The sequence below is a fragment of the Grammomys surdaster genome, unplaced genomic scaffold, assembly GCF_004785775.1.
Source record: "Grammomys surdaster isolate TR1022 unplaced genomic scaffold, NIH_TR_1.0 331, whole genome shotgun sequence".
Taxonomy (NCBI): Eukaryota; Metazoa; Chordata; class Mammalia; order Rodentia; family Muridae; genus Grammomys; species Grammomys surdaster.
This window is the reverse complement of record NW_021604750.1, coordinates 1,886,109-1,898,936: the sequence shown is the minus strand read 5'-3', so window position 1 is coordinate 1,898,936 and position 12,828 is coordinate 1,886,109. Positions and strand designations below refer to the sequence as shown.

The 12,828-nt window shown below is 40.5% G+C and overlaps 1 protein-coding gene across 1 annotated transcript in view; it reads left to right on the top strand.

The window, feature by feature from the left end:
* The window catches only part of LOC114630185 (protection of telomeres protein 1-like), a 68,151-nt gene that overhangs the window by 39,523 nt on the left and 15,800 nt on the right, over positions 1-12,828 (top strand). The window contains exons 11-12 of the mRNA XM_028778273.1: positions 2,610-2,766; positions 12,447-12,652. Coding sequence (XP_028634106.1) covers positions 2,610-2,766; positions 12,447-12,652 — 363 coding nt within the window. The remainder of the gene's footprint in view (positions 1-2,609; positions 2,767-12,446; positions 12,653-12,828) is intronic.

The following is a 12,828-nucleotide window of genomic DNA, read 5'->3' as shown; positions in this document are numbered from 1 at the left end:
TTTAGCTTTTATTCTCATGCCTCATCCTGCAGTGGTGTAAGATAGAACTCATACATGTACATTTCTCTATAATGAATATGTATTTAGGTTACATACTATTAAAATTTATAAAATTCATGGCATCAGATGTGTTGTTAGCTTAATGGTATAACTTCTACTTTGATATTAATTTTAATAAAATTATATACTATGTTAATATTGTATACATAAAGAAACTCTCTATCCTATTATCCTAAAGTTTAATATTAACAGTGATAGTAAATATCTTTCAGCTATATCCTTATTATTTCAGTTAAGTTGATGAAAAGCTTTTTATGTAAAAAAAGTGATCAGAATTTTATTAAATTGTTCATTAAATATGTACTGCTGTATGGAAGGAATTTCTCCTGTTGGAGAAAGGAGATGTAAATATGGAACTGAAGACTAAAATCTCAGGTTTTATTGGAATAAAAGATGACTTATTCTGAGATTTTAGATATTATATGGAAATAATAAACTTGGTTTATGGAAATATTTCAGGTATCTCTGGAGAAAAAAAAAGAGGATTTCACAATTAGGATAAGAGAATTAGATATAAATCAAGAACATTCTAGTTTTCTAGACATTAAAGACATTCTTGGCTAATAGAGAATATCGAATCTGGGACAATGTGATGATAATTATCAAAGCAATGTTAGTGATGGGTTAGAATTCATTGAGTAAAGCCAAAATATATGAACTCTGCTTGCTAATGAGGAAATAAAATGAACTGAATAGAAAACTCTGTAGGGCAGAATGACTAATAAATATAAAAAATAATAATATAATACCATTTTGCCATCATGATGGTAATTATGGTTTTGATTGTGAATCATGAATCAGGTTTTAAACTACTAGATTCTAAAGCTTTGATTAAAGAATAACACATTTACTCTCTGCTAGTTACAAGAGTAAGAAATTAGGTCAGAATACAGTTAAGTTGAACATCCTTTAATCAACTGTACTGGTTCCCCTCCCCAGAGGAGAAGGTGTGTTCTCATAGACTTTTTATTGGATGCATTGAGAAGTTCGGTGTTACATATGAAGTCTCTATGCCAAAAATTCATGATCGACATCTCAGAGTGAGAAAATTCTAGCCACACCTAAATGAATGTGTACTCAGCAAAATAAGTAGGTGCACTTTTCAAGTCAGTGTCATAAGGCAAACATATAAGTAGACTAAAGATTTGATGTTGACATCTGGATACATGAAAGATAAATATGCATTGTTTAGGATTATCGAAGATAGTCAAAAGACATTTGGAGAGAGTTAAGTATCTGGTAATCCCATAATGGGGTTAAGTCTGTTAATTATTTGAAATGGGCACTGTAACAATGTAAAGGAAATAAATTGAATTCATGAAATATTAATGTGTTTTGGGGGAATCAGGACATAATTTTCTAGAGGCTGTTCCCAGTAATGTAGTAACACCTGGGTCACTGGGAGACAGAGATAAGTGTACACCCAAAGTATAGAGTAAATGTACCAGTATAAAACTATTTGTAAATTGTTTTAAAGTATATTCAGGAGGTCGTTACAATATCATTGTTTGTATTGAAGTTTGAAAGTAATACAAAGTGTAAAACTTCTAACATATTACCCTAGAATGTGAAGTGAAACAAGTGTTTCATTTTATTTTAGATTTGTCAGATGTGCCCAGCAAGGAAGTATTTTACTATAAATTCTCAGCCATTTACAACTCTAAGGAGATGTCTGTGAGGGTTTTGTTGCATTAAAGCTGTGATCAGAACCTATTTACCTGGATGTCTGAGCCTTGCTTGGCTATGCTTAAATTCTGTTTTCTAAAAGAGGGTAGTGTCACCCTAGAATATTCAAAATGCTACATAACACCTGCATTACTAAACTATTTAGAGTAAACTGATTCCACCCACTGAAACCTTCCAATTTTCTATTTCTCAGTCATTCGCTCTGATCTCGTGCTTCTCTGCTGTTGTGAGTCTAAATTCTTTCTCTCTTCCATATTCCCCCATCATCTCCCCTTTCTGTCTACAACATAAATCCCTTCTCTTTCAAACTCTGTGCATCACTGTGATAATTGGGTTACCCTAGTAACCCTTTCCATTCTCAGGTTCTAACTCCTGAACAAAAGGAAAGTTCAATACAGTCTTGAGTTTGAAATATCCAGGTCAAGAGCCCATGTGACATGTAATGTTTAACAAATCTGTTTTGTCAACATCTCTTAATCAAATTCCAGTTAGAAAGTAAGTTGTTGCCTAGCACTGGTTGTCTAAGAAATTGACATTTTTTATACATTCATTTTCTTGCTGAAGTAAACACCACTGTTTTTCCCTGTTAGAATTTCCTGAGAATTTCTACTAGTTCTATATAGAAGTACTTATATACCCATTATATAATTAAAATATCCCTTGCCTCAGTAACTTAGCACCAGGGTGTCTATTATATGCCTGGCCCTGCATTCATGGGCCTACATGCACATCTGGAAATATTGTGACCATAGCTGAGGTAAATTTGATTTTATAGTATACATTTGCTTTAGGGAAATTTATGCTGAACATACCTAAGACCCCATACCTTGTTTACTCTGACTTAATGTAAAAATTCTTTACAGCACTTACAAATTACCATTATTTAGAGAAGACATCATTGTGTGCCATTTTGAAGCAAAGAGCTCCTCGAATATATCGAATCAGAGCAAAGCTAAGATCATACAAGCCCAGAACACTGTTACAGTCTGTTAAACTTCTTTGTCCTAAATGCCATTTATTGTAAGTATTTTCTAAAGTTAAACAAAAGTTTCATGTAATATTGTTTGTATATATGCATACCCATATGTATGTGTGTGTTTACGTGTGTGTATGTAGTTTTAACTCATGAGAAATGAATAAGCTATGATTTAATTTATAGCATTCTAAAATAATGCTAATGAAAGGGAAAATACTTAAATCTTTTTGAATTGTTCTTAGTAATTGAAAGATTATGGCGCCCAACTTAGAACAGACCACAGCAGACCAACCGGTTCCACGGGAGGCGGTTTATTCAGGGTGGAGGGTGAGAGAGAGGTGGGAGAAGATGGCGGGGGGTGAGGGGGAAAGAAGAGAAGACTGCAAGGTTGGGGGAAGTTCCACCTATTTGTAGGGAAGATGACAATGACATAGCTCTTTTTCCCAGGTATAGGTGAGGTTGCAAAGTGAATTGTAGGAGTGTTATCTTGGTTGCCTTGACAACACTGTAGAAGTCACCTGGCACCTGAATGTGACCTCACTGAGTTTGGACTTATACTAACATACCTCCCTTTTTCTTAATATAAAAAAGAAAAAAAGGAGAGAGGAAGCCAATGGTGAAAGAGCAGTTGGGGTGCCATGTCTCTTAAACTACTTCCTGCTGTGTAGGGGCATAGTCCGTTGAGGGGAGCAGCTGGCATTTTCACCATCGGGGCCCACTCGGTGGATGTGTGTATCAGGTTCTTCTGTGGACAGCAACTGGTAATCCTGTAACAAGAACTGATTAATAAATTGGTTAGAAATAATACCAGGAGGATGGCAAAAAGGGTGTTACAGGAGAGTATCTGAAATGGAGGTCTCACATGCCCCCAAAATGGCATTCTTCTTGGGAGAACTGGCAAAGACCATTTTCTTTAGCTGTCAGGACACCTGGCATCTGTCAGTTCTGAAGCATCACAGCTGGAATCTTGCACATCTTGTATGTAGAAATGAGTGTCTTGCAGTGTTGGTAGAAGAAGTGGTTGGTCCATGAACCTAGCATATGTATCTGAAAAGACCAATACTCTTCTATCTGGGCAAGAAGAAAGCAAGTATAGAGAACATAATATTTAGATGGGATAACAGATATAGTGATGGTGACAATTTGGATTGGTTCTTGGCATCTGGCTATGGAGCAGTTTCCTGACCCTGTTTGGAAAGACTGTTTGTTACCTGTGGGTGTCTCTTGAACCTCATACATCCAGATGTAAAGACTGACGTGGATGGAAACAAACAGCAGAGGGAGGACGAGAAACACATGTCTAGTCCAGTGAGGTCGAGCTCGGCTGCCGGAGTGGAGTCTCATTTTCTGGAATTGAGGACAAGGTGGGTGATCTTGATGTCCTCTGGAGCTTAATAGAGCATGGTCCTGTTAGAGTCGACATGTATGAAGGAGAGTTGATTTTAGATGGAGAAATGAAAGGCTTGAGGTGAGACAAGCGGACCCAATGGTGGAATCCTTCAAGTTTAGCAGCTGTAGGGGGTCAAAAGGATTACCTTAAAAGGACCCTGGTTTGGGAGAGATAGGTGAGGCCGGTGATCTGGAGGGGAGAGAAGCATTTGGTCTCCAATGTTGACAGGCAGTGGACAGGAGACAATGTGTGGTCGAGGTAGATAGCAGTCAGCAAAGTTCCACAAGACAGAACGGAGGTGGCAAAGTAATGGGGTGAGAAAAATGTCTGGGAGGGGGGAACATTTAGGTGAAAGACCAGGAGTTAGGACTGGACTCCATACAAGAGTTCAAAGGGTGAGAAGGAGAGGCCGCTTGGGAAGGGCTCGTAGCCTGAAAAGAGCCAGAGGTAGGAGTTTTACCCAGTCGAGGTGAAGTTCCTGTGACAACTTGAAAAGAGTGGTTTTTAAAGAGCAGTTAGTTCTCTCTACCTTACCTGAAGATTGAGGGTGGTAGGGAATATGAAAATGCCAGGGGATGTCTAGGGCCTTAGATAGAATTTGAGAAACTTGGGAAGTTTTTCTGGATTTTCAGGGTCCAGATTAGTGTACTGCAGTAAGGTCTTTGCAAGGCGTTCTAAGAACTGAGACAGATTTTCCTGTTTATCCTGGTCAACCTCTTAGAGTTTCTCAAAGTTAACTGGCTTTAAATTTGCCTTCTTCAGGCCTGCCAAAAGACATGTTATAAATCTATCTCTGGCTAAGATACCACCTTCGGAATTGTAATCCCATCGAGGATCCTGGTCAGGAACTGCTTTCAATTCGATTGAATATGTCCCATCTGTTTGATGAATCTGATCTGCATGTGTTTTTGCCTCATCCCAAACTCACCTGTGTTCATCAGGAAGTAAGTTATTTAGTGAGAATCGTATGTATGTCATGGAAAGCTAGGCTGTAAGACTGAGAGATGTACTGGAATTCTTTGATGAAGGCAGATGAGTTAGAGGTGTAGGACCCCAGTCTGTTCTCTGTTTGAGAGAGTTCACTCAGTGAGAAAGGTACATGTACCCTGACCAGGCCATCAACGCCAGCCACTTTCCTTAGAGGAAGAACAGACGCTGGTTTTGGTGTCCCTGGAGGAGAAGGAGTTGGACCCTTGGTCTTGGAACGCGTGATAGGAAGGGTGAAAGTTGGTGCCAATGCAGGGCAGTTGGTATGGACTGTAGCTGACACAGAAGGAGGGGAGGGACCTGGGGAGGTCGAGCCAGTGGACTCAGAGGCACCCTGGTGAGAAGAAGAAACCAAGCCAGCAGTTTGGGTTTTCGGAGGCATTGAAACAGGCCTTTGTCAGAGGGGAGGAGGTTCATCAGCTGGGTCCAGAGGTGTGTGGTCATCTTGGGGTTGGGCAGGTGTCATGGCTGAGAGAACCTTTGGTGGGAAGCAGGCAGAACACATGGAGGGAGTATAACAGAGGTAGATGAATGCTCGGACATAAGGGACTTCTTTCCAGTTACCCGACTTCTGACAGTATGTGTTAAGACTCCTTAAAATAATCGGATCTAGTGTGCCGTTAAGTGGCCACGTTAGCCCATTACCTAAAGGGTACCAAATCCAGACCTTATTGCAAAGGCGTATCAATTTGGAAGGTGTCAACTCAGGTGTTAATCCTAAAGATTTGAGGTTTTACAGTAGACAATCCAGTGGGGTGTCTATGGGTATGGACGAAGACAATGCACCCATTGGGTGATCATGGTTGTTACCAAGTTATCAGCAGGCGTCCCGAAAGAAAAACTGGTAATGAAGCAGGCCCAGCTTAGATAATCAGGTTTTCATGAGACTATCTAAGGGCCTTGGCCAAGCTAGCCCACCAGAAGCTAGTCAGCCAGGAAGTAGCCTCCTGGTACCAGGACATCTGACAGCTTTGAGAGCTTGTGGGGGAGGGGGGAGCTATTTCTGAGAGGGAAAAATCACCCAAGGGGCCAATGTCCTAAGTTGCAGATTGGCTAGAGGACAGTCATATGGACTGGGGCCCTGAAAAGCCAACCCCTTAGTCCAGGAAGCACTTGCCAGGCATTAACCGGGCGCCAGGGTCCTTCCCACCAACCAGAAACTCCTTACCGATTAAAATGCCAGTGTGTGCATGAGAGCTTGTGCAGTCTAGTATCAGGAAAGGTGGAACCGGGGGATCTGCATGCCTGTCTTCCCACCCAGCCCACAAGGCAGGGCACCACGCGGGCAGCACAGCTCACATGGTAGAAGTTTGGCGAGCCTCGCAGCGGCTTAGAACAGACCATAGCAAACCAGCCGGTTCCACGGGAGGGGGTTTATTCAGGGTGGTGGGTGAGAGAGAGGTGGGAGAAGATGGTGGGGGAGAGGGGAAGAAGAGAAGAGAGTGCAGTCAGGGAAGTTCTGCCTATTTGTAAGGACAATGACCCAGGTACAGGTGAGGTAGCCAAGTGAATTGTAGGCATGTTATCTTGTTTGCCTTGGCAATGATGTAGAAGTCGCCTGGCACCTGAATGTGACATCACTGAGTTTGGACTTATACTAAAAGTAATAATAAGTAAAAATAGGTAGTTTCAGACTTTAAATCTAACGTTTAGTAGGAATGGTAGACACCAGTCAAAAGTTCTTGTCATGGTTAACAACTTTAATGCTTTCATTACAAATACCAATTATTATGTAAGTACAAAAATATATAGAACTTTTTTATTCTTATTAACATATTTGTCTCCAAACATGTTTACATAGAGAGTTTTAAGTCCTGATTTCTGTTTCAATACAATGTGCCATAGTCCTTCAAAATACAGAAACGCATTTTGGAAATTACATGAAGTACACAATCATCCACATTGGTATAGCATCCATCAGGCTTTTACTGTGTTGTGCTGTCACATGTATATCTACATATTTGTGTATTTGCTTGTTGTTTGATAATATCTCTCTTGGGCAATTTATGTATTTTTTTGCCTCACAAAATTTGAAACTGCAGTGATTGAGACAAAAGTTAATCATTAAATCCTTTTAATAAAAACTAAGATAGCTGGGCCACAGCAAGCATTTTCCAGTAACTCAACAAAATCTCTGACTCAAAGGGAAAGAGGAATGGCATTCACTATGTGCTCTCTAGACCTTTTAGGAAACGTGTGAACATGTACAAGAAAAGTGATATTGTAGACATGGGCACTGTTCAAAAAGGAATATCCCATAAATGTTACCATGGCAAAACTGGAAGAGTCTATGATGTCACTCAACTTGCTATAGGAAGGCATCATTGTAAACAGGCAGATTAATGTCAAGATTTCGACCAAAATGATCAATGTGGGAATTGAGCACATTAAGCACTCAAACAGCTGAGACAAATTCCTGAAGTGGGTGAAGGAGAATGTTCAGAGGAAAGTGGAAGTCAAGGAGATGCTCACCTGGGATCAGCTGAAGTGCCAGCCTGCACTACCCAGAGAAGTACACTTCAGCAGGACTAATGGAAGGACCTTGAGCTGCTAAGCATGTTCCATTATGATTTCATGGCCTAATATACAAAAAGAAAATACAGGGTCTAGATTGCAAAAGAAACAGACAATACATTGAGGAATGTGTTTTCTACCCATGTGATCATAAACTCAAAGTGTTAGGAAGATTTGAGATAATTTGTAAAACAATACCAGATTATCTTTCATTTAATACCACAGTATTATATTATTCTTCAAAAATAAAGCTATGCTATGATTTCCTTCTAGACAAATAATTATCTTAGCAAGTATAAGAGATTACCTAAACTTGCAAGGCCATTTGGTGACAGAATCAGGATAAACAATTCAGCCTTTTAATTCTAAGCCATGGTGTTTTTGTATGGTAGTTTATGTGACTAGTGTGTGTAACGGCCTGTTACTTTGTAATAGCCTGTTCTGCTGCTCCAGAAAAACTTATGGAAACCGTGCCTGTCTTAGGTTGGAACGAAGGACCCCAGCCTCCCTTTCCCGTCTCCAGATACTCAACAGCCATTGGTTGAACTCCTGTCTTAGGATGGTGAGGCCTCCCAGTTAGAGGCAAGGGTCTTGAAGTGTTCTCTTACCCGTCATTGACTGTCTGGCTTAGCGCATAAGTTAGGGGTTAATCCTCGTCAGTCTTGATGACAGAGGTTTTAGTCCCCTACTTCCAGCCTGTAATAATGGACCTGTATTGGTTTCATTTGAATAGCGCCTATCTATTGTTGTATGAAAGCCATCAGTACCTGACAGACAAGAGATTTAACAATGCCTGAATATAAACCGTTCTGCCTCAGAGCGACACTCTTTTTAAGGGTAGCACATAACCCCCTCTGTTGGAGGACTAAAAAGTATAAGCCTCTTCTATTCTGTAACACTATTTTCTAAATCTAACCTATATAAGTACAGAATTGATCATAGCTTTGATCTTAACAAAACAAGAAAGAAAATCCCTGTCCCTGCCCCAATCAATCTCAAACCAAAAAAACAACTATAGTAACTATGGTAATGGGTTCTTTCTTGGGTTTAAACAATGTACCCCACTAAATCATAAATCAGGGAACCAAGAGTCTAATAGAGCCACCCTGGAGGCTCGGGTGGTGATGTCTTCTTCCATACTGAGAATTTCCCAAGTCAAGTATACTGGTTGATCTGCTCCAGTTTGAGGACAATTGTGAAGCATCTTCATGTTTCTTGTAAAAAAAATTTGCTTCTCAGGGGGTTTCTTATCCCTGGATTTGTTATTATGTCTATTTGTTTAATCAGTCATTAATGGGAAGGCCCAGGATGACATAGGGTTGTATATTCCCTGTATTTCCTTCTTTATCTTTCCATGTCAGCACCTTAGAGCTTTGCTGTGGATTTTGGCTTTGGCCAGTACCCCTTAAATTGGTTAAGGTTGGGATCAGAGGCCAGGTGGTGGGCCAATAGCTTTGATGATTGTCAGATCAGCTCCTGTATCAACCAAGCCTCAGAATGCCTTCCTGTCAAGCAATATTGTCATCATACGTCTTTGTTTAATAATAGGCTGTACCCAGTATACATCAGAGGAACCAAAGCCTTGGTCCCCTCTCTTAGGACTCTTATATATGTGATTAGTAGGAATCAATGGAAGTAACAATATTTGAGCTATCCTCCTTCCTGTAGGAATGGTGACTATATTGCCTTGGCCATTACCTTAATCTCACCTTGATAATCATTGTCTATAACTCCAAGAAAAATTTGTAGTCCCTGCATAATAGCACTGCTTCTTCCCACTATCAGGCCAAACACATTTGGATAGAGTGGTCCAAACACTCCAGTGGGTAAGGCCTATGGTCTCATTTCTGGGCGGGTGGCTGAACTGAGGTCCAGTCCTGGGCTTCCTGGTGTTGCTTAACTAAGTTCTGAAAGGGATTGTTGTTTGCTGGTATGAAACTGACTGCCCCATAAGCCTGTTTTGGCTTGTATTGGTTAGGGGCCTGGGGCTGGCCCCTGTTCCTGTTTCCCTGATTATGGGTAAGGGTGTTTCCTTGTGCATCTGTCTTGGACCTACATTCACTAGCCCAATGCCTTCCATGTTTGCAACATGGGCATAGGCTAGGATGTTTTCTAGGCTGTCTCAGTGTTAACTCATTTTCTGCCTTACAGTCTTCTGCAAAGTGTCCAGGCTTGCCACATTTAAAACAAGCCTTTTTGTCTCTACTTGCCCAAAAATCTCTTACTGATTGTCCTTGCATGGCAGCTGCCATAGCTAAGCCCTGTTGGTAGGAGGGCCCTATGTCAGAACAGAGTCTGATATACCCAGTAAGGTCTGTCTTTTACCTATAGGGTCTAATGGCTGCTTGTCAGGCAGGATTGGCATTTTCATATGCAAGTTGTTTCACATAATCTACATCTGCCTCTGCATTACCAAAAATCTTCCTTGCTGTTGTTGTTAATTGATGAACAAAATCAGAAAATCGTTTGTCAGGCCCTTGTCTGACTGAGGTCAAAGATGCACCAGGGTCTCCCTTTACTGGGAGTTTGCACCAAGCCTTCATGGCTGCATTTTGAATTTGAGCAAATAAGCCTGGTTCATATTGCATCTGGTTATCATTAGAAGCAAATTGTCCTTCTCCTACTAAGGCATCAAAGGACCAACCATTGCCTGCCTGAATGTTTCTCCTAGCTGTCTCTTTACAATTCTCATGATACTCTGATTTCCAAATAAGATGGTCACCACCGCTAAGAACTGCTCTCACTAGAGTATCCCAATCATCAGAAGTCAGCGACTCCTCTGCAACAGATTCTAAGATTGCAAGAGTAAAGGGAGCAGTGGCACTGTATCATGACAGTGAATTTTTAATTTTTTAATAATTTGAAAAATTAAACCCTGTGTAATGTCTCCACAAAACCCCTTGAGCGTCTCTAGTCTCTGATACAAGGAAAACCTTAACCTCTCCATCTTCTGGCTGATCTGTGGCTGAACTAAAACCAGAGGACAAGGGCTGCGTTTGGACTCCAGGTTGAGGAACTCAAGGACCTGGGGGATTTTCCTTGCCCTCTCGAGACCTCTTCCCTGCCTTTAATTTTTGTAGCTGATTAACTAAGTCCTGATACTCTTCCTCTAACTCTATTTGTTGTTTAAGAAGAGAAATTTGTTAAGAAGAGAAATTTTTTCCTGGAACTCCTTTCTGTGATCTACAACCACCATCTCCATAGCAGGAGCATCTGGAGGTGGAGGAGCACAGGGAGGGGGCCTTCAGGAAGAAGACCATTCAGGGTCAAAATATTTCGCTGCCTCTTCCTCTTGGTCAGCACAATCTGGCTCTGACAAATTGATTACTTCAACCTTTGGTAGTTTTTTGGATACTATGTGTTTCTCTTTCTTTTGGACGTGAAAGACAGCATTTAAATAGCGAAACAAAAGCAGACAATTGACACACATAAACAACAAGCAACAGAACAGAAAGAGAGAGTTGAGTTCAGGCTGACTTATTTCTTGCCCCATTATCATTACTATGACCTACTGGTCTCCATATGGCAGTTTTCTGGAGCAATCACCTCTGTTTCACTTCTAAATTTTCAGTCGACCCTTATTCCAGTAATGACCCTCACTGGGTCTCTCGTTCTTGCTGCCTAGTATTGAGCACTACTTTGTGACGGCCCATTCCTTTGGAATGGCCCGTTTATTTAGAATGGCCGGTTCTGCTACTTTGTAATGGCCCGTTCTGCTGCTCCGGTCCACAGGTCAGGGTCTAGCAAGAGAGAGACTGGGGACCGAGGAACGAGAGATGCAAAAGATGGATACAAGACAGAGTCTGGTCAAGTGTCTTTTTTTTTTCTTTATTGAAAAAAAGATCCTGGGTGTTTATACCCTTTACCACGTGACTTGCCCTCGTAGACAAGCTCAACTGAAGGCACTACGTCACATGCCTTGTAGCCATGGATACCATGTGCACTTTGCAGCTGGGGGCACTAAACAGTGTAACAAGATGTTTATCAGAGTGTGCTCAGCTGTTGTGGGCTTTTGAAAGCAAGTCTCTGTCAGGGTATATGGCTCGAGATGGCTGTAAAGATGATAGCCACTTTCGGCTAAGAGTTGGTTCCCGACAAGTGTGCATTACTAACTGTTATCAATAAATGATGTTAATAATGCTTTAAAGTAGTTTTACTGTGATAGTGAGATTAATTGGGTTGAAGACATGGCTACTTGTAAAGGACAACAGATTGGGACTGAGAATAACTGTAGGTCATCTTGGACTCTACACTTGGTATGGGCCAGAGTGATGGATCAACAGGTAAAGACACCTGCTGCCAAGTCTGATGACCTGTGTGAAGTCCTTCTGACCAACATTATAGGAGATTGTCTTTTCTACACATGTACTATGGCACGTATGAATCCACACAGAATCTCTATGATTATGTTATGTATTTTCCTATGCATAAAATGTTAAACACCTTTTGAATGAAATATATTAAATCTGGAAAATGAATTATCTCCTTAGTTCGGGAAAGGTTAGCTGGTTTAATCTGCATATAAAATAGAGTTTAAATTCATTCTAGGTTATTTGTGTTTCTGTGTGAGTGTTTTGCCTACATGTATGTATATGTACCATGTGTTTATCTGGTGCTCACAAAGTTCAGAACTAAAGTTACAAATGGTTTTAAGTCATCATGTAGGTTCTGGGAAATGAACTCGGTTCTCTCTGAAGGAGAAGCAAGTGCTTATAACCACTGAGCCATCTCTTCAGCCACTAAACTAGTTTTCTTTTTGAGTAATTTATTACATTGGAATTGTTGTAAATATACCTAAATTGTTTGCTGATATTTTGTTACCAATCATTTTAGGCAAGAAATTCCATATGAAGAAAATGTGGATAAAATTTTGCAAGATGCTACAGTCACACCTCCAGACTGCAAGCTGCAAGATACACCATTATATGACTCAAAAGTCTGGAGCACAGAAGGCCAAGGAGGACGGCAGGTTGCTGTGCATTTTGTAAAAAATGATGGCATCCTTCCTCACTCAAGTGAATGTCTAGTTTTGATAGAAGGTAAGACACTTGGTATTGGGTGTTTTAAATATTATTTTGCACATGTTCTCCTATTACTGTCATCTTATGTACACCTCCAACTTATGAAGTAAATGTACTGTTAATTAAGTTTCTCAAGACAGTATACTAGATTCAAATATATATGAGCGTACACACCTATTTGAATTGCATTTTCA